The sequence below is a fragment of the Cynocephalus volans genome, chromosome 3 (genome assembly GCF_027409185.1).
Source record: "Cynocephalus volans isolate mCynVol1 chromosome 3, mCynVol1.pri, whole genome shotgun sequence".
In the NCBI taxonomy this organism is placed as follows: domain Eukaryota; kingdom Metazoa; phylum Chordata; class Mammalia; order Dermoptera; family Cynocephalidae; genus Cynocephalus; species Cynocephalus volans.
In genome coordinates, this window is record NC_084462.1 from 42,542,930 (window position 1) to 42,565,555 (window position 22,626).

Consider the following 22,626-nt stretch of genomic DNA (forward strand, 5'->3'; position numbering starts at 1 on the left):
AGGCAGGACCCGGGGGCCATGGCATGTCAGGGTGTGTGATCAGTGCAGATTCAGATCCACCAGGAGGTCCAGGGGTCCCCCTGACCCCAGTGCACGGTTACTAGGGTAGTGGCTTCGAGAGTCTCTGGAGAAGATGTGAGGAAAGGCTCCTTACCCATACCTATTGCTTCTTGTAGGGCCCTTCCTTAAAGGGACCCAGCCTTCCCACCACCAGTTAAGGGCTCTGGATCTGGGCATGGAGACACTGAGAATCCCCACTGCAGTTCTGGCCAGCAGGTGGGGGTTCCAGTGTCTGTGGTCAGGCAGCGTCTTCTCAGCCTGCCCAGCTCGTGCAGGTTGCACACTTTGAGGGGATGCTCGTTCCCTTTGCTTAGGGTGGTCGCTCTGGTCTGCCTGCCACTGGCCTCTGCCTCTCAGGGCCCCACTGTTCCCACGGAGAGTGGGAACACAGTGTCCTCGGAGTATCCCACGGTCATCTGCAGGGCAGAGAGGACAGCCCCTGAGATGTCTTTAGGATGCTGCTGTCACTCAGACAGGCATTTTCCCAACTTCTTGGTGAGGGGAGTGTTGGTCGGGGTAGCTCAGCAGATGTCGCATAGTGGATACCTCCAGTATTCCCACTTCCTGAGTCACTACCAGGCCAGCAGCAGCAGCAGCAGCAGTGTCCTAAAGCATTTGGGAGCTTGTTAGAAATGCACATCTGTGGGTCCCTCCGCAAGCCTACTCCATCACAGCCCTGGGAGAGGGTCCAGCCACCGGGTTGTCACCCATCCTGGGGATGAGAGCCACCACTCTACAGGATGTCAGGCAGTTCCAGCGTGTCAACCTCCTCACCTCTTGGTTCTTGTTAATTCTGGACTTGATTGCTGATCTCAGAGACTCGAGACAACTGCGAGGTGTCCGAGGGGCACGTTAGACAGCGGGTTGTGAGGGAAGCCCCCAGGGCCTCAGACTGGCTATGCCGGCCCCTCTGTCCCGTCTCCTGCTCTCATGTCCTGGAACCCGCTGCCACACACCTCCCAGCTCCCGCCCTCACACTGCTGTCTGCTCCTGACGTAGCTGCTGTCTCGCAGGTCCCTGAGGAGAAGAGACACCAGCTTGTGAGGCAGTGGCCCCAGAGCAGCAGTGTAATGATGAGTAAAAGCATTGATTGTGGGCGCTCTTATCTTATTCTTCATTTTAAAGGCAATGCTTCCAATATTTCCCCGTTAAGACTGATATTTTCTGTTTATTTTTTGTAGATACCTTTTTAACAGGTTAAAGAAGTTTCCTTCTTTTTCTAACTTGCTAAGAGTTTTTAATCACACGAGTTTTGAATTTCATCAAATGCTTTTCTTGCATCTCCTTTAATCTGTTATCATAGTGAATTACATTTGTTGATTTTCTGATGTTAAAGTATCCTTGCATTTCTGGAACAAACCCATGTTGGGCATAGTGAATTATCTTTTTTACTCTTTGCTGAATTTGGTTTTCTAATATTCTAGTTAGGAGTTTGACTTCTATGTTCGTGGGTAAAGTGGACCCATAATTTTCTTTTTTTATACTGATCTTGTCTGGTCTTAATATTAGAGTTATTCTGGCCTTATAAAGTTTTACTGTTTTTCTCTTCTCTGGAAGAGTTTGTGGGATGATCTACACCTTGAAATTTTGGTAGAGCTTACCTGTAAAACTGTCTAGGACTGTTTTGCGTGTGAGAGAGGTTTAACTACTGCTTCAGTTTCTTTAGTGGAAAGTCTGACTAGTCCTATAAAGTATTTCTTTTTTAGTTACTTGTTATTTTCTAGGAATTTGTTCATGTTTAAGTTTTCAGATTTATTGGCTTAACATCATTGATAGTGTTTTCTTAAGATCTTTTAAATCTCTCCTTTATCTGTGGTTATCTCTTAATTTTACTTCTTTGTGCCTTCTTTCATTTTTTCTTTGACAGTGTTGCTGTGGGTTTGCTAGATTTTTAAAGAACTGCTTTTTTTTATAGCGTTCTCCTAATTTTATCTCCTTTTCTGTTTTCTTTTTTTTTTTTAACTTTTTAGTTGGAGACTTCATCTCATGAATTTTCATCACTTCTCTTTCTAATATGAACACCTAAGGTTATACACATCCCTTCTGGTGTCATGTTCTCAAATGCTCCTGATTTGTCTTAAGTAGAATTTTCATTATTTTATTCTCAGTATTTTTAAATCCCCATTATGGAGTGTTCTTTGACCTATGAGTTATATAAACATGTTTGTAAATTTCCAAATGTGTGAGATGTTAAATCTTTCTGTTATTGTCCTCTGACTTAATTGCACTGTGATCAGAGACTATGCTGTCTCAGCAACCAGTTCTTTGATGTTTGGGGCATTTGCTTTAAGTCCTGGTACCGGGTCAGTCTTGAAAGTATTCCATGTCTCTGGAGAAGAATGTTGTTCTCTCCTATTGGGTGCAAATTCTAAGTCTGCTAGAACATGTCCCTTCACAGAGTTGCTCAAACCTCTCCACCGCCATTGACTTTTTGTCCGGGTGACCCTCTGTTGTTGAGGGTTACCCCTGTCCCTGAGGCCTCTGGGATCAGGGGACTCATTAAGGAAGGAGGAGCAGGTATTTGGGCTAGCCCTGGTGGATGAGCATTTGGCCTGTTAGAGGTAGGGGAGGTCCTGGGCAGAGGGAACGATGTAAATCCTGGAGAGGAAGGCCTGGGAATGGTGTAGCCCCTGGGAGAGGGCCAGAGGCCCTGGGAACTGCCCCTCTTAAGAAGAGGCACAAGGAAGTTGTCTGAGGGGTGGAGAGAGAGGAGGAGATGGAGGGGGCTGGAGCTGGGGGATCCTGGGCTGTGGTGGAGGGTCTGCTCTGGTTATGAAGGAGGCCTGCATGACCATGCCCAAGGGTGCAGTGGTGACAGTGTGGTGAGGACGTCCTTGGCCATGCCTGGGGACTGGGAAAGCAGCAGTGGCAGAGGTGGAAGGCAGGCCACCCAGGGCTCTAAGGAGGGTATGGTCAAGACAGCTGCCCCAAGGACTAGGCTGGGTGGGAGGACCAGGTGGAGGCAGGATGGTCCGAAGACTGGAGCAATCAAGGTCATGATGGGTGGGAGGGGCAGTCATGGCGAGGGAGGGGCTTTGCCATGGGGGCCTGGCTGTGGCCGTGGTCACGGTCCCTGGATAGAGGGGTTGGGGAGAGAGTCAGGGTATCAGGGGTTCATGTACCTGAGTGTCGAAGTCACACATCAGTGGCAGAATGGTGATGGAGAAGGGGGGTGAGCCCATTGACATTGGTAGCAGAACTGTGGGGAGGGACAGGACAGATGGTGGGGGGTGGTGTGGACTTAGGTAGAGGAGATGGGAGGGGCGTGAGTGCCGCCTTGGTCTAGAAGCATCTTCTCCTGGTAGGATGACCGTGGCCCGAGAATTTATTGCACAACCTGGATGTTCCTAAAAGTGAAGAGGGGAGCCCCAAACACATGAGCCTGGGCAGCAGGACTGAGCAAGCCAGGACACACACTATTTACTACAGAGGGCATTCAGGCAAGGGGGGCTTCTGGTTAAGCTAAGAGTGCATATGAAAATACCAAAGGGACGAGGAGGTTTTCCTTCATTTTTAGTGGCTTTTTTTTTTTTTTAAACATAATAGGGGTTCCCAAGGGCTCAGTGGGAGGAGCTAGTAGTGAGGCTGGGCCAGGAGAGGTGGCCTGGAGAGGGCTTTCGTCCACGGGATGAGTCAGGAGCAGTTGGTGTCAGCATCCGGACATTCCGTGGGTGACCAGCTGCGGGCTCCCCCAGTACGCCAGGAGGATGCACAGGCCAGTCCAAACTCTGGGGGCTGCAGATGCCTGGAGCAAGGTGGCCATGGTGTCTTTGACATGGGGGTAGGGCAGCTTGTCAGACGAGCGGTGCTTTGTTTCTTCTTCTGATCTTCTTTCCTATCTAGAAGCCTTTCCCCTTAGCGGAACATTTTCTACCAACAATCGTACAACCGTGGCTCTGTGTGCCACACTGGTGTCCTGAGGGCTGTGGGTAGTAAACATTCAGGCACGTAAAGCATTCTTGAGGGGAGACTGGATGGGTCTGGAGGTGCAGTCTAATGAAATGGAAGGCAATTTGTTTTTTTCCAAGTGAGGTGGATGTGGAGGAATTATGTAGAAGCTGGCAGACATAGACCGAAAACTGCTGAATTTGGCCTAGATTAGGGAAAGCAAGAGGTTAGAGAGGTGGTATAGCAAGTCATTAGACATGTCACTGAAAGTCTAAAGTTGTGTCTGTAGTTGTCACTGGGGAGACATGCAACAGAATGGAAGCCTTTGAAAGGAGCTGGCTGCTGGGAACACTGGCACCTCTGGAGCCACCAGATATGCTCTGGGATGCGGGGGTCTGTTCCCCTCAGAGGAGAGACTCTAAGGGGGGCGTTTGGGAAGAACAGAGCAGGGCACGGTCCCTGGAGATGGAAGACGGTCTATAGATGGGCGAGTGAGCACACAGGCAGGAGTCTTGTTTGGGTCTGTGCTGAGGGCTTCTCAGGAAGCCGGGTCCTGTGCTGGCCCAGGGACTGCATATGGCCTGGGCCATGCTGCCATGCTGCCTGGCTAGCTTCCTTAGGGATTTTGGTTTTGTGCCCCAGCTCAAAGCAATGTGGAAAACCCTTTGAACACGTTGACTGCCTGCTTCAGAGACTCAGAACCACACAGGGCAAAGTGACCACATGCGCTGGAGCTGGGTTTCAGGACTCATTCCTATCACCACCACCTGTGCCCACTCCCAGGCAGTGGCTGCATCAATCTGCCGTCATTCTCTGAGAGAATGCACGTGGTGGCCACATCAGGCCCTCCCTAATGATGCCCGTTGGCCCCACCTGTGAGGAATGGTCACTAGCCCTCTGAGAGCTGGTATGTGTGGCCGCTGTGTTGGAAGTCACCTAAAGCACTGGGGACCCAGCTCCACCATCAAGGGGAAGCGTTGTGGGCATCGGGTGATGAGGGTGTTGGGATGCTGATTGTCAGCTCTAGTAGGTGGTGCACATCAATCAGAATTTCGTGGAACCCAATGAGCATACTTCTCACTCAAAGCGAATTTTTCTTCATAGACTTGTGAATATAAGAGGTGACATGAGGCTTGAATTCATTTTATGGAATCAGAAGTCTAGGACTTAAAAAGTGTTTCAGCTTGGAATCGGACATAGATTGCAGGCTCATTTTATAAGAATTTGTAAAAATAGATGGACAAGAAATGAGTTAGTTTCAGGGAACCGGAAAATCCAGCAGATTGCCAGGTGCTGGAGATGTTGCATTCCCCGGGAGGGGGTGGTCGGGGCTGCTGGTGTGTGGCCCGCCATCCTGTGCACACAGCTCTCCTGTTCCCACGTGCCCTCCACGGTCACTCCCTCCAGGTACAGGCCTGGCTAGCAGGGTGTCATTGTTCACCTTGACCTTTTTTGATTCTGTCTAGGTGGGATTACGCATTTTCCTTCCAGGAACCACTGATAAAGAAGTACACTATTTTTTTAAAAAATTGAAATCAAAGGGCAAATGGTATCTGTTATCTAACTAATTTTGCAACTAATTTTATTGCGATCCATTTTGCCCCATAAAGTGAGGTGTACCCTTGTTCCTTTCTTTAAGACATAATGTATTTTAAAAAAAAATTAGCTACCTGACCTGCAGCCTGCTGTGTACCAGGCCCCAAGCTCAGCATTTCATGTGCACTGTGCCTCTCCCAGACAGGGGAGATGCTATCATCCCCCTTGCGTGGACAGGGGGATGAAGGCTGAGGGAAATCCAGGAACTTGCCCAGAGTCCCTTTTCAATTAAACAGAGGAGCTGGGATTCAGGTCTTTGCAGCCTGGCTCCAAGACCCAAGATGTCAACTGCTGAGTTGAGTCCTGTTGGTATGTCTGCCATGGCCCACGCAAGGCAACAGCTAGGGTCCCTTCATTGCCCCCCGCTGCCTCCCTTCCCTTCCATCTCCCTGGCCCCATTTTCCTTGAAAGCCAGTAGAGAAGAGGTTCTCTCCACTGCTGGGACCACAGCCTCTGAGGATGCAGGTCTCCTTTCTCTCTGAGGATGCATTTGGCAGATGGCTGTTCCTAGTGATGCTGTCTGAGCGCCAGTTGGGCAGGATGGCTTCCTTTGTACTTCCTTCCCCTTGCTCTGTGGTGCTCACCCTTAATCAGCCCCTCCCCTGGAGGCAGGCCTTGGGCCCGCGTGGACCCTGCTGGATCCCCTGTGTCCAGAGGAGTGCCAGGCTCAAGCAGCTGCTCAAATGCTTGTCAAGGGAATGGACAGATGCCCAGGGAGACCCATGGTGGCTTGAGAAGACCAGGACAAGGATCCAAGGAGGAAGAGGAGGGAATGGTCGGAGGTGCCCTGCAGTGAGTGTGGGCGTTGCACCGATAAACACACAGGAAGGTGACTTGCACATAGGAGGTCTTCATTGGGTCCTTGTATGTAGGACACTGTTATGCACATTGTCATAGTGAATGGGGTGGAAGAGAGAAGGCAGAGAGAAGGGATGGCCTGTTTTCTGCTACTTGCCTTTCAAACACTTGCTTCTCATCTACAGATTAGTGCTCTTGAGGCTTTACTCTGACTATGAAAGTTCTGTTGAAATCACTTATTGATAAATATTCTATAAACCACGAATGTTAGTGTGAAGGGATAGAGAAGCCGATGCACCTCCTCCCTTGAGAGAGAAGCAGCTGAAGCCAGCAAGAGGGGAGGGACAGGCTGTGACCCAGGTCCCCTGACTCCTTAGCACTCCAGCTTGCAGGAGAAGTCCTAAATGCCATTGTTAAGGGGCTAACATAAAAATAATTGCACAAAGCCCTATTTTAAATTTACAAGCCAGGATATGCTTTGCAACTGGGAAAGGGATTCTGTCAAGTTGTGTTTTGGTGAAATCGTGACACCTGTCCCCTCAGTAGCCGCTTCATTTTTAATTACTGGCTTGGGGTTGAGGCACAGAAGCAGGATGCCAGTGCATGTTTCTCCCTACGTCTGTTTGTAATTGGCGTTATTGAGTTTGGCCATTGATGCAGTTGGGTTACAGTTTTCCGTATCTGCGTGAACTGTGAGTTGCCTGTCTGAAAGGGCAAGCCACTGTGGGGTTAGCATAGGAGCTTGGTCACCAGGCCACCCGGTCAGCAGGCCTTCAAGGCTGTCACTCGGGATGAGAATCGGGATAAAAGGAAGCTGAGCTTGCAGTTGTGTTTCGTGGGTCAAGGGACTCAGGTCATCTCCACGAGCATGGCCACCTCCTTCCTATGTCCTTTTCCCTTTAAGGGAAACCACATAACAGAGAGGGACAGAGGTGAGGGAGAGCTTCCTGGAGCCAGGAGTTGGCCGTGGTTACAGCTGGGCTCCGTGCTCTGCTGCCTGTCCTCTGCCCCAGGGCTGGCTGTATCTTCTCTCTCTCAGGCCTCCAAGTGCCACTGGGTCACTGGAGCTGTGGTCTCCAGCATCCTGAGTGATATAGGAGAGGTGTCAATTTTAGGAAAGGTGGGGACAGAATGTAGAAGAGATTTTTTTTGTTGTGGTAAACTTAACATTACATAAAATTTGCCTTTTCAACTATTTTTAAATGTACAGTTCAGTGGCACTAAGTGCATTCACACTGTTGTGCAACTGTCACCACCGTCCATCTCCAGAACTTTTTCAGCTTCCCAAACTGAAACTGTGTCCCCATTAAACACTAACTCTCCATTCTCCCTTCCCCTAGTTCCTAGCACCCACCTTCTACTCTCCATCTCTATAAATGTGATGACTCTAGGAACCTCTTATAAGTGGAATCACACAGTATTTGTCCTTTTGTGTATGGCTTCTTTGACTTACATGATGTCTTCAAGGCTTATTTATGTTGTAGCAAGTGTCAGCGCAAATCTGGGCTTGTACCAGAGTGTCTCTTCCCTGGCAAATTTCCAGATGAGACTTTCTGAGGATAAGACTATCCCCCAACTACTTCTATTCTCAGAAAGAAAAAGGTAAACAGTGGGCCTCCTGAAGTCAGGAAAGTCTGAACCAAATGTCTAACCCCCATCTACAAGGATGCCAGGCTACCTGCAACCTGCGGGCAGTTTTGGGGACGCTGCACAGTGGTGGAACATTTAAAATGAATGGCTAATTTTAAACAATGGGGAGAGATCATGTAGAATCTGGATGTTGGCTTCTCTGGAAGAGTTCAGGAGATCTGGCAGTTCTGGGTTCCTGGAGTCTCCAGTGGCCCACCTCTTCCCTGTCATTTGGTTCCTGCCTGGGCCCTGCAGGTATCCGGGGTACCTCTCCCAACTACAGAGACCAGACATATCACAGGGCACTTAGCAGGCAGGAGGGACACTTGAGGCAAACCTGTCTTTACTGTCAAATCAGCTGCACAGGGGGCAGCCTGGGGGCAGGGCACATACCCTGTCTAGGGGTGAGGAGTTCAGCCCTGGGCATGTAGGGGAAGGGCCAGGCCTCAAGCAGCTTCCTTACCTCAGAGGTCACCTGCCCTTGGAATAAGCCCTGTTTGCTTCCTGTCTCTTTTACAAACTAATTTACAGGCTGTACAGGTTCTGCTTTGATGGGAGGAAGGAACAGTGACGTGATCTAGGAACCAACCTGTCACTTGCAGCATGGAGTTAGAAGATGCTCTTAGAGAAGAGTGACGGGAGTTGAAGCAACTCAGGTTTTGTCTTCTATTCTAGACCATAAGTCCTTTAAGCTTTATTTGGGAAAGGGAGTTAGGAGACCTGTTTACCTTGTTGTATTGCAATTAAAATTTTCGTTTTTTTCTTTTTTAATTTGAAATAATTACAAACTTACAGAAACTGAAAGTATAGTAAAAAGCTTTGTGTGACCCATTTAAGAATGTGTTGCTGACCCAGCCCCACCAGCGCTAATACTCCAGCATATCTTTCTCATAAACAAGGGGAGTCTCTACAGAACTGTGCAGTGCAACCGTGGGAATTACCAGGGGTCCGTTACTACCCTCTGATCCTCGTCCCGCTCACTTTCCCCAGTTGCCCAACAGTGGCATTCACAGAGAAGGATCCTGTCCAGAGTCAGGGGCTGCATTTAGTCAGGAGGTCTCTATGGCAGGGCAGGGACTTGCACTCCCCTGGGTGCACAGTGTAAGGGGATGTCAGAAGACTCAGTGATCAAGAGAAACAACGTTTTAATGCAATGTTGTTAAACACTAAAATTGATAAAATCCACCGTGAACAAAATATCAAAAATGTAAATAAAGCCAGGGCTCAGCATGACCAGTTTTTCCTTCTCCTCCTCCTGCAGTGTGGCTTTGTGCGGCAGTGCTGTCAAGTCTCCTTCAGTCTGGAGCGTTCCTTCGTATTTTCTTGACTTTCATGACCTTGACACTTGCGTATTCAGCTGATTATTCTGTAGAATGTCCTTCCATTTGTGCTTGTCTGGTGAGGTTCAGGCTGTGCACTCTTGATGGGAGTATCACAGAAGTGGCACTGTGTTCTTCTCACTGTGCCCAACCATGTGGCCCCTGTTTCAATTTATCCCATTACGGGCGATGCTTATGTTGATCCCTTGATTAAGGTGATTTCTACCAGGATTTGCCCTGTAAAGTTTCTCTTTTCACCTTTATAATTGGTAAGTATTTTGTGGAGAGGTACTTGACAATATGTAAAAATAGCCAGATATTCCTATAAAAATTTGACTTTATTATCAGTTTGCTGACATCTACAGGGACTCATGGTTTCCTATTTCATTCAGTGGCTCCTATGTCCTTTGATATGTCTTTTGAGTTCTTTGAGCTGTTTCTTGCTTTCTGCCAAAATGTGGTATTACAGATTCCTCTTGTACTTTCTCTGCCTGATCTCTGGAATCAGCCATTTCTCCAAGGGGTCCTGGTTCCTTTTAATAAGAAAATGGTGTTTAGAAGCCAAGATCTGGGCTCTAGGTGGGCTCATTGCTCTTGGAGCATTGCTGCTGCAGGCCTGCTCACCTGGGACAGATGGGGACTCCATGTCTGTATCTACAAACACATGCACACTTGCACATGTATATATTTCTCCATCTGTAGTGAAGTCTGAATTTATGTGGATATCCAAGTCCAACCCAACACCACAGAGTTCCTTCTAGTTTTTCCCCTTCTATGTATCACCTGCTTCTCCAACAGTGAGAAATGTGACTCCCATTGCCCCTTGTGTACTAGCATATTTGTTCAGTCTCCCTGTGGGTAACCAATCTGCCATGGTCTCTGCACTTCCCCATGGGGCACCCTTCCCACCCAGCTCGGGCTCTGACTCCCGTCCCCCAGCACGGATCCCGTCCTCATCTGCTGGGCTGCAGCGATGTCTCATCCCCTCCCCACACACTCCATGCTGTGCCCCATCTGATGGCTCTAGGGTGGAATTTTTCATGAAGAGGAAGAGTTTTATGCTTTATTTTTATCAGAATGAAACAAAAATGAGTACTCAATGGGTGCTGGGTTTAGGGATCTGGTAAAATGACTAGTTCCAGGCAGCCATAAAGAAACCTTTAACTAGTGATTTAAAACGGAAATCTTCCAGGTAAAGACTGTAGAGTTTTTCAGATCGCTCTTTGTGGACATTAAAAGCACAGACTGAGGCCCGGTATATAAATTAAGCATTCTCATCTGAAGCCAGACCATTAAGTTTGAAGCCAGACTTAAGGGAAGAGAAAAGTGAAGTCTCCTAAGTAAAAATTAATGATTTTTTTGGAATTTGTAGGAAGTCAAGCAGCTTAATTGCACAGTTTGGGAGGATGCAAGTTGAAGAAAGTAATTTTAGGGGACTGGGAAATTGTGCAATGATCTTAACTTGGGTCAGGATTGTAATTACTGCAATAACAGAATGTTGCTCTGTGTATGTGTGACTGAAATGGGGAGCAGTTTTTAAACCATAACAACAAAATGTTCATTCTCTCTCTCTGGGCTTCCGTAATTATAAATACCAGGTAACCCAGTGCTGGCTAAATATAGGTTCAGTGGCCATCTATATTTATAACTTTTTTCAAGAGGAAGTCACCAAAGCAAGACAGAATTAATTTGGTGTGTAGGTTTTTATAGGCTCTAATTAGTTATGTTTTTCTTAAGCAGACCAACTGGGATCAATAACATTATATAACTGAACTCAGACGACCATGACTTTTAGACGTGGGCTCTTCTCAGAAAGCCAAGGCCGCGGAAGATGCCGGCCCTGAAGACAGGCGGCAGCTCCGGAAGCCGGGCGCTGCAGCTACAGGGCAGACGGGGCTTGGAACATCTGTTTCCAGCCAAGGGCAGGCTTTGGGAGTGATAAAGTGAATACTTTTTTGCAAAGTCAGAAACCTCAACTACAGCCCATTAATTTCTGAGACCTTGGATTGTGACATTCTGTGGCTGCTTATCAGCTGTTCCCGTGAGGCAGGGTTTTGCTGCACTGGCCTGAGGAAGTGGGTGGCGTTTTTGTGGACTGACCAAAGTGTGTACTTAACCATCTCCCCCCAAAACCCAGCCTGTTGGCTCGGGGCTCACAGAATTGCACCTGTGTCTGCAGTCATGTTCATTGGAGCGCTGAGTGGGTGGGTGGACCTTTGGAACGATCTGATGTCATTTGGGGTAGATTCGGTGTGCTCATCAGTAGTTTGCTGAAAATCAAACATAAATTAGATGAGGCTCTCCTCCTCCATTCCTTAGGATTTTCAAAAAATGCTAAGTCGTTGTCTTTTCTTTCAAGAGGCAAGGTGAGCCCAAGCATGCAGCACCCTCTGGGATCTGTCCCAGCTCACACCTGCCCTGGATAAGCAGCAAGGGAATTTGAAGCTGTGTTTAAAGAATTAACCTGACAAGAGAGGCTCTTCCTGCAAACACCCAGGCCAGTCCTCTCCCTCCCATGCTTGGCTTCGGCCTCTCCCCTGCTTGGCTGTGCAAACCGTTCTTACCCGTCCCACCTGTGGGCCCGAGAGCCTTCCTCTCTATGCTGGGTGTGCTCGCCCTGGAGGAGGGATGCTGGGCCATCTCCACTTCCTGCCTCAGACCTCAGGTCAGAGTGGCGAGTGGTGGTCTCACCCAGGCCACATGGCTGCAGGTGGTCTGCCTGACTCCATAGCCTGCGCTTGGCCACAGGACTGTCCTGGGAGGGAGACTGAGAGAGAGCCCAAAGGCAGGACAGCAGTGTCTAGGTGGGGAGGCTCTGGGTTCTTGGTCAGCCCCGCCTCTGGACTGGGGCCTCTACGGACAGCTGTACATGGGTGGAATGGAGACACCCATGTATCCTCCCAGGGTCACTGGAGCCAGAAGTCTGTTCATGTCACCAAACACATTCTGAGCTCCTTCTAGGGACCAGAGCTGCCAGGACCTGAGGACTGACAGATGGCATAGTCCCTGCCCTTGAGGAGCTCACAGTAGGGGGTGGAAGGGGGAGGGAGAGCTGTGGGAGCCACATGTGGTCTGGAGGGCTTCCTGGAGGCAGTGACAGCCGAGGTGATAGAGCCTAGTCTTGTTGGTGTGAGGGGACCAGCTCAAGCAGGCACAGGGTGTGGGACAGCGAGGGAGGATGGATCCCTCACACACAGCAGTGTCATGGGATGACAGAGGGTGACCTGGTCAGAGGCCAGGCCCGCGGCTGGAGAGGTCATGGAGAGCGCTGTGTGCCCGTGAGGGGCTAATGGTTGATTCGCTGAGATGAGGAGGCCGGTGAGGGCCCCGCAGGGTCTAAGCAGAGGGACGGAGCTGCCTGTGGTAGGGAAGGGGTGATAGGGGACAGGGTTGGGAGCCATTTAGGAGGTCACTTTGGGAAGGTTTGGTGTTACCTTTCACCAAGGTTAGGAACTCCTCTGGAGGAGAAACAGATTTGAGGTGGGGTGGGGGTGATGAGGGCTGGCACTGTGTTGGGGCAGGAGTTATCAGCCAACTCAGGTGCCCTGCCAAGAGCCAAGGGACAAAGATGGTGAGGATATGGCCTGGCACCTGGAGGACTCAGCCATTGCAGTGTGCCTGGGACCCACACGGGCGGGAGAGGCTCCACAGAGGAGCTGGTGCTGAGCTGGCCAGCAGGAGAGGGCGGAGCAGCCTCCTGGAAAGGACCTGTCCTCTTGGTATTTGACACAGTCCCTGGACACAGCTTTGCTCCTCCTGGGGGGAGGTTTCAGAATCCACATGCCCAGCAGCAGCCCAGACCTCTGGAACCAGACGCTCCCTCTGGGGTCAGGCCCTGGCCTATGGTAGGTTTGCTCCAGCTGCTCTGTTGTGAGCCACAGACCCGAGGGTTCTGAATTAGGGCAGCCCAGCCACACCCCAGGAGGCCCTCTCAGATGTGAGGGCTATAGGAAAACCAAGACTTGCCGGGTTGTGTTTTGGAGCCATTTGTTTATGAACCTAGCATCACACACACACATCCATATACATCCATAAACATACACACACACACACCTGTAAACATATACACAATCTGAGTACACATGTACATGTATACATACACAAACACATCTGTATACATGTACACATCTGAATACTTACGTACATGTATACATACAAGCATGCACATCTGTACACATAAATGACTACATATGTACATGTATATATGCATACTTGTGCACATCTGTAGACATGCATACACACGTGAATACATAGGTACACGTATATATACACACGCACAACTGTATACACATACACACACCTGAATACATATGTATGTTTATATACAAACGTGCACATCCATAATACACATGCAAACATCTGAATACATATGTACATTTATATACCAACGTGCACATCTGTATACATACGTACACACATATCTGAGTACGTATGTATATGTATATATACAAATATGCATATCTGTATACACATATACATACATCTGAAAACATATGTACATGTGTGTATACAAACATGTGTGTGTACATACATACACATACATCTGAATACATGTATACATGTATATGTACAAACACGTGCACGACTGTATACACACATGTACACATTTGAACCCACATACATGCGTATGTATACAAACATGCACACGTTCATATGCACACAGACATGGTGGAACATATATGTACATGGAACATAGTATATGTCTCCCGCGATTTCTTTATTGGAGCAAAGGAAAGTGAACATTTGTGGAGGTACTTGGCTCTGTGTGAAAGTACCTGCTGCTGGGGACAAGGTCCAGGTGCTTGGAATCTCCTGTGGCAGCTAGCTGCCTTCCCTGGGCTGAGAGGCAGAATAGCGATGGTTAGAGTCCTGGCCGTGCTACTGACAGAATGTGTGGTCTCAAGCAAGTGACTTCATGGCTCCGGGCCTCAGTTCTGCCATCTGCAAGATGAAGATGATCATAACATCTACCTCTCAGGGCTGACGTGAGAATCACACGTGAGAATTCATCTGAACCCTGAGCTTGCCTGGGACGGGCATGAGCTCAGCTCTGGTTATGAGCTAGAGCACTCAGTAAAAGCAGGGGACTGTGGCTAGGGGACGGGAGAAAGAGGGGGAATTGCTGTTCCCTGCTAGCTCTACCCTTCCTGCCGTCCCTACTTTGTACCATGTGCATACATTAACGAGATTTTTTTAAATGTCTGATAGAGCATTCTGTTACAGAAAATTAAACTATATTCGACTCTCCTCACTGTGATTCTGAACTATAGATTCTTAGATCTCATTTCTTCCAATGTTCTGGTCAAGAACATTTAGCAAGGTTTTTAATGATGTTTTAATGATGTTACCAATTTTATCAGCAAATGTGTATAATTATATATCTGTGTTGAGTAAAGAGATGTGAGCGTTCCATATTAACAAATTGTTTATTTTCTTGAATGGTGCGCTAAGAGACTGGCTCTAACTAATGCATTGTGAAAGTACCATGGCAAGAAAGAGAAAAAGAACGTATTGAAATTTTATGCTGTGACTTAAAAAAACACCGTCTTGGGCCGAGCCCATGGCGCACTCGGTAGAGTGCGGCGCTGGGAGCGCGACGACGCTCCCGCCGCGGGTTCGGATCCTATAAAGGAATGGCCGGTGTACTCACTGGCTGAGTGCCGGTCAGGAAAAAACGACAAAAAACAAAACAAAACAAAAAAAAACACCGGCTTGCCGACCAGCGGTCGTGTTCATTGATGGAGAGCGGATGGGGGTGGGAAGGGCGCAGAGCTGCGCGGGGCTGGGAGGCAGCCTGGGGTGATGGGGTGAGTTGCTCCCATTCTCAAGGAGGAGCGGGGACGAGGCTACCACGGCCCTCCGTCCGGCAGCAGTATCCTGCAGAAGCTGCTGCTCTCTGATTTAGTATAAAGGCAGGCAGGCTGTGGTGTGCAGAGCCTGTGAGCAGTGACCCCGGGGGCAGAGAGAGACACTATCCCAGGCCACGCCTGAGAGACAGCAGCCCAGGATGACCGGGGCTGCCGAGCCAGGAGGAGCACCTACTTTAATATCCATGCAAATGTCCAGTAAGAGTAAGAATATTTCTTTCCTTAGAAGATTACCTTGCATTTAAAGTCTTTATGATGCCCGCCTCCCAACTTTTCTGTGTATTCTTCTAAGTCCAGCCCTGTCAGTTTGACCCTGAAGGTGTACCAGAAGTGTAACAATAATCTTGAACCCTATTGTGTGTCTGTATGTCATTTGGTGTCAAATGTTACCTGCTTGTCTGAGGGCAGAATGGGGAGATTGCTGTTTCAGGGATCAGGAGTCCCACAGTGTGACATTGGGTCTAACATCCCTGGTCCTCAGTCTCCCTATCTGTAAAGTGGGGTCATCTCTGTGGTTCTTCCCACACCCCAATCTGTGTGTCAGGGCCAGAGGACAGTCAGGTGTCCCTTATGTTGAACCAGGCTGATGACCACATCCCCATGAGTGACCCTGTCCAAGCCAGGGCCTCCCAGGAGCAGCCTCCCAAGTTGCGGAAGGGTGTACCTGCGGCTGATACTCCTGTGGTAGGTCAGGTGTGAACCTGAGAAGGGCTTAGACGGGTAGGGAGGAGGAGAGACAGGAAATGGCTGCGTCATGAATGCTGTGTCATCTGAGCCGAGATGATTGTCCCTGGGCCTGAGTTCCAGATGCAGTCAGCTGTCACAACTTCCTGCCCTGCCACCCTTGATTCTTTCTGACCTTTCTCCCATGATAAAAAATTTCACATTTCTGACCCAATGCCTGATGCCAGGGTGAGAGGGCAGAGGGCAGGACAGTGTCAGTCAGACAGGAGGGAGTGACCTGCTAGGGCTTCTTACAAGGGAGTTCTTGGAGAAAAGATGGCTCAATGGCTAAATGAGATGCTGAGGTCGAGGACTGCAGTCACACCCGTGTTTATAAACAGAGTCCGCCAGTGAACAGATCCTAGCTCCAAACCTTAGAGGACCCAAGCAATAACAGCAGAGACCTTGGGACTCCCAAAACACTCTCAGCAGTGAATGCCCTAAATCACAGGTTGGCAAACTTTTTCCGTAAAGTCCACATATAAAATCCTTTAGGCTTGTGGGCTATTGGGTCTCTGTTGCAACTACTCATTTCTGCTATTGTAGTACAAAAGCAGCCATGGACAGTAGGTGAATGAATGAGTGTGCCTGTGCTCCAGTAAAGCTTTATCTATAAAAAAAACAGGTGGTATATACTCAAAAGAAGTGAAAGCAGGGGCTCGAATGAATATTTGTACACCTGTGTTTATAGCAGCATTATTCACAATAGTCAAAATGTGGAAGTATCCCAAGTGTCCATCAATAGATAAGTGGATAAGCAAAGTGTATATATACACAGTGGAATATTATTCAGCCTTTAACAGGAGGAAATTCTGACACATGCCACAACATGGATGGACCTTGATATTATGCTAAGTGAAATAAGCCAGTCACAAAATGACAAATGTATGATTCCACTAGATGGTCAGATTCCAGCTTCCTCTGCAGCTGGCTTTGCAGAGGCACAAGGGTAGCCTTGGCTGGTGTCCTCTTCTCCCCTGCAGTGGGAATGGCCCTACCTAGGCCCTCAACACCCATGATGGGATAGACATAAGAGTCCACACAGATGTGGCACTGACCACTACTGTCCCCAGAGACAGTTTGCTTGGTCAGTGCTATAGGGACCGTCCGTTCCTTTCCTGGACAGCTTCTATCAGCCCAGAGCCTGTGGGCCATTGCTAAGGATGGTCATGGCAGCCCAGAGGCAGGGGGCTGAGTGGCTTTGGGACTGGCCTCAGGAGCAGTAGCTGCCTCTGGCCCGGCTCAGCTGCCCAAAGGGCATATGCTGCCCTGAATGGCTTCCAGGGCTACTCTGACATGGGCCTGCTAAGGGTTAGGAGCTCTGCAATTATTCTATTCCCTTGCCAGCAAATTTCACTCAACTCTTTTCCATGTCCCTAAATGGGAATTGACTTGAATGTGCCCAGAGCTATAAGACCAAAAGTTATGTAACATCTCCCAGGGATGGTGGCAGCTCACAAGCAAACATGTTGATTACACATTGCTGTAAGTTAAGACTCCATGTTTGCCTCTTTCGCCAAATAACTGCTCTAGCATGCATTAGGAGGAGGCTTTTGACACACGCAGCAACTAACTTTGTTGAAGAAGTGAGCAAGGTGACTTATCTGTAGGAAGAGAAATAAAAGTGCTTCTGTGTAAAATAGGGTGGAGATAATAATGAGGTTTATGATGGCAGAAAAATATCTTGAGGTAGAAAATGAACTGAGAAGCAGAATTGCAGAAAATCATTTATCAAGTGCTTACTACCTGCCAGGCACTCTGCTAGCTTGTGCACACACATATATATCTCATTCAAGTCTCGGAGCAGCCCTTCAAGGTGGTAGTTATTAGTCTCATGAGGAAACTGAGAGAGAGTATGCCCTGGTCACCCAGCAGGAAGGAGTTGAGTTAGGTGCAGACCTAGATTTGACCAAAATCCAGAGTGTCCCAGACGCAACGAGGGGAATGGAGGAGGCTTGGAGAGGAGCCAGAGAGAGAATCCCAGCTCCCAGTACCAGTCACAATTTGCTGAGCACTCGCTAGGTTCTGGGCACTAAACTTGGCACTGTACTGATGATACCTGTTTTGATCCTCATGACTATCTTGGTATTCAATGTTGTGTGGTTGTAAGTAACAGCAACACACTGAAGCAAGCTTAAGTGAAAAAAGAGGTTAGTTATTTCAAGGACAAAAGGGTGTTTTCTAAACCCAAGAATAAGAGACAGCCAGACTGCCTGGATTGCTGGAAAGGAGAGCTGAAGGGTAGTAACTAGGCTGGAGGGCTCTATGTTGCACACCTGCTTTATCTTCTTGTGCAAAGATGTGGAAATGGCCACTCACAGCACATCCGAGTCCCTCCAGGTCTCTGCCTGGGTCATTTGACTCTATTGTAGTCAGTCATATTGGACAAAATAGCTGTGATTGAGGTGGGAGAAACCAAGGGGTTGTTGTGAGTTCGGTAGACTTTAGTCCTACTTAATTCCAAGGGGTAAGTAGTTTTATCCCCATTTTGCACATTAAGAATTGAAATTCACAGAGGTGGAATATCCTAGCCCAAGGTCACATGGCTAATGGTCACCATGGCTCGTGGAGGGCGGGGAGGGTCTGAAGACCTATGTTTGTAATCACCGCATATAACTGCTCTAGAAGACAATTAATCTTAAGTCTACTCTTTAATTAAAAGCTGGAAAAGAAACCAGGATGGTGTAGCTTGAGAAGGCTCACTTGAGAATCTATATAATAATATGAGTCCATCTTTGTTTTAAAAGCTCTTCTTTTGAGGGTGGTGACCAACTAGCAATTTTCTACAGCCAATGAAAGTTAGAAGGAGGAGCAGGCCTCTGAGAACAGGATCTCTGTGCTCAAGGGTCAGCAGACATGAGGGCCAGCCATGCTGCAGGTGGGGCAGTGAGAGGCAGCCCTCTTTGAAGGCCAGGGACTGGGCCACCTGGCTTCTCTTGGTTCTGTCCAGCCTTCAGACTGAAATATGTCCTGACAAACTAACCCTGGCAGTAAATTGGAACACCCCAGGGGTTTGGATGTTCTCATCTGACCTTTTCACAATCTCTAAACAGATGGATTTGCATGTTTTCTTTGGCTCTCTTATTGCACTTGAGAGCGAATGTTCATTCTTAGATATTTCAGTTTACCCATGGGGTGGAGAGCATGGAGTTTGTTTATAAATGAATATTTTGGTGTAGACCTGACTTGACATTAACTTAGCTACTTCAGGGATGCTTGACCCTAAATGAACGTTAATTCACGTCAAAAAAAAACTTGGCCAAGGTAGTACAAACTTTAAATGATATTAATTTACCACAAGATTTGGGAGTGTGCGCTCCATTGGGAATATTACCTAGTATTGTTTATCTAAAAAGGAGTATCTAAATTCACCTTCACGTTCATGAATGCTGAGTAGCCAGAGGTATGAGTAGGAAGCCTGGTGCCTGGAGGGTATGTTTCCTCCAGGAACAGAATAGCCTCTCAGATCAGGGGAATATTTTTGTGGGATGGAAGATTTTTGAAGCTGTTTATAAGATTGTACTAATTGATGGTATTTTGCTTCTTGTCTTGCAGATTGGATACCTGGAAGATTACTACCATTTTTATCATAGCAAAACCTTTAAAAGATCAATATTGAGTAGCAGAGGCCCTCACACCTTCCTCAGAATGGACCCCCAGGTACAGATGGGCAGGGTTCTTTCCTCAGAGCTAGAGTGTTTGGTTTGTGCTCCTAAAAATGGCTGAGTCTGGATTTTAATGTGATTCTAGATAGACATTAGTTTTCCATGTCTACTTTGAATAAAGCAAAACAGATGTGAAACTACATATCAGACCATCTAAATGCTCTAAATAGTTGGGTCCCTTGTCAGACCCCAAATTATTGACTCAGAATTTAAATCCTTGACTCTAGTTTGAAGCAACAATCACATGCATATAGATCTTTAGATATTTTAAAGATTAACAAAGTGCGCAATAATTACAGAAGATACAAGGGTACTTCAAAAAGTTCATGGGAAAATAAAATTAAAAGATAATACAAATCTTTCCATGAACTTTTTGAAGTACCCTTGTACATATGTGACTCTTACCCGTAAAGCAAAAACACCAGGCAATTCAAGCAAGTGTTTTAATAATGAAATTAGAGATCAGGTAGATGGATGTTTTTGTGGCTGTCATAACACATACCTTAATGATTACTGTGAATTTAAAAACTGGGCCAGTAGATGTAACTTTTTTTTTCTTAGAAACTTATGTGATCTTTGAGATTAAAACACATGTAATTTGAAGAGAGGCTAACATTTTAAGTTTTAATATAATTCATATTATTGGGTGGTTAATTATGCTTTTTTCTTAATAGATTTGAAGTTATTATTTGACAGCAGTCAACAGATAACTTGGCATAACTGAAAATTTAATATGGCCAAGTGAGTCTTTGAGTTTATTCATTCAATAGGTATTTTGGAATACCTGCCAGGTGGCTGGTTCTGTCCATTGAGGGCCAGTGGAGCTGGTGGTGGGGCTGGCAGAAAATGAAACAGGAAATAGAAAACTGGGTGATATGTCATGGCAGTGTGTGCCGTGGGGAAATGTGGTGTGGACAGAGCAGCAGCAGCCGACAGGTGTCCGATAGCAAGCCCCACACCTGGGCGGCGTGAGGGTGCTGGGACCTTGCACTGAGGGCTTGCAGCCGCTGTGCCCACACCTGCCTCCTCTGCAGTGCGTGAGCCACTTGGTTTACTCATTTTAGGTGTGTTTAAAGAATTATGTTCAGTATGGGTGTGAGAGCAAAGTATTCCCAGTAATCTGTTGTCTCTGAAGGAAACAGGAGGAAGGACAGACTTACTAGGCAGAGGCTGTGGCAGTTAAATCTTCTCAAATAAAAAACCCTTTTCACAGAGCTTTCTAATAAGCTCCTGGCAGGGCTGCTAGCAAAGCATCCTGCCAGCAAAGAAGAGAGAAAATGTAAACAGCCTGGGTACCTCAGCCCTGCCTGGAACTTCCACGGGATTGGCTGATTGTTTCTCACAGTTCCAATTAAATTTTCAGCCCCAGGGAAAGCACATAGACATCTGCACCAGTTATGAGTTTGCAATCACAACTAAAACATGTCTGTTTAAATTAGTCTAGTTTTAATGCAAACCAAATCAATTAGCTGTCAGTCAGACTAATATTTACTTTGCCTGGTCATTCTGGTTAAATATTTGGCAAAATGAGCTGTTTTATATAAGTATTTACTGTTATCCTTTATTGCAGTGCATCAGAACATTCTCCTACATTAGTGAAGTGTTTTTTGTGACACCTTAACATCTGGAGAGTTGTGTAATTAATATTATTAACAAAAGGAAAAGATGATTTAATATTATCCATAGACACTGGAATGCAAAGTCATCATCGTGTTTGAATGACCAAACTGGAAATGAATGTTATAGGGCTTAGAATAAAGTTCAATCAAATGCAGATGGTATTTTATTTTAATTAGCTCCAGTCTCTATTGTATGAAAGTGCTTCGATAAGTGATGAAATTTACAGTTCACTGCTCCGTCACGTAAAAGCTGATAGAGTGCATGAAGGCACTTAAAAAGTTTCATGGAAAAATAGAATTAAGATGATACAAATATTTCCATGAACTTTTTGAAGTACCCTTGTACATTAATTAAAATAAAACAAAACATAAGGGGTGAAGGGAGGCAAAATAGCAGGACACACAACACATTTATGAAGCATCTTTTTGCACTGACCTCGCAGCAGAATTGTGCAGTCATATTTCCCTTATATTCTTAATTACCTTTACTTGATTTTTTTTTTTTTAAACCACCTTCGAGAAGGGCCATTTTGCTAGAATTGCTTTGTTGATCAGTCCTATCCTTGGGAGAGCAGCCCAAGTGTTCTGAGTGTGCCGTATCAGTCACTAGGTTTTTCCAAGGGTTGTCATTTAAGCAAACTGAAAGCATTTGTTTTTAACTTTTCCAAAAGTCTGGAGAAGGGTGGATGAATAGCTGAAAAGTCTCACAAATTTTTAAAAAATTACTTGTTCTGATTGCATTCCAAGCTGGCTTATAGTTAGATGTTGCTGCCTGTGTCTTCCAAACCTTACATTTTAGTGCAATGAGTCGGTTCAGCCCTTTCCTTCCCTTCAGTACTCAGCCAGATTGATGACGGAAATGGAAGGATAAAGATATTATTAGGGAGGCCCTTCCAGGGCAGTGGGAGTCTTTGGTTTGATGCTTCATTTCAGTGCTTTAAAGCTCAGAAGTTGCAAAATGATTTCAAGGACCGGAGTAGGCACTCTGTTCTGGAGGATGGGACTTTGCCCCCAGAGTTTAATCAAAGCTCAGGTTTCTCTCCAGTAGTGATGCAACCTTTAAGCAGTTCTTTCCATTAACCACAGATGGAATTTTATCTGACAGTTTCGTGCACTAGAGCCATTTGAAGTGCAAACAAACAGAAAGTTCCTGGCAAATAAAAGCACATAGACAGTAAGTGACCAAACTGGTCTCAGGGGTTGATGAACTGTGTAATGGGGGGTAGGGGGGTGGTGACTGGGACAACCATGACAAGATGTCTCTTCACATTTTCAGCACAGCCAACTGGTTCTAGTGGCATGGCTACTGTGAATCAGTAAGAAGTGTGAAATTTTAAAATATACTTTAGAAGAAAGCGTTTTATTATTTCACCTGCTCACTCGGCACTTCCACTTAGGTGTCTCAAAGACGTCTCAAAGCAAACTGGCAAACTCTTCTCACACCCAGCTCACCGCCTCTGAG

At 47.0% G+C, this 22,626-nt stretch overlaps 1 protein-coding gene across 3 annotated transcripts in view; it reads left to right on the top strand.

Moving 5' to 3' along the window:
• PCSK6 (proprotein convertase subtilisin/kexin type 6) overlaps positions 1-22,626 on the top strand; it is a 170,827-nt gene that overhangs the window by 21,943 nt on the left and 126,258 nt on the right. For all 3 annotated transcript variants that reach the window (XM_063089775.1, XM_063089776.1, XM_063089777.1), the window contains exon 2: positions 19,436-19,540. In XM_063089775.1, coding sequence (XP_062945845.1) covers positions 19,436-19,540 — 105 coding nt within the window. The remainder of the gene's footprint in view (positions 1-19,435; positions 19,541-22,626) is intronic.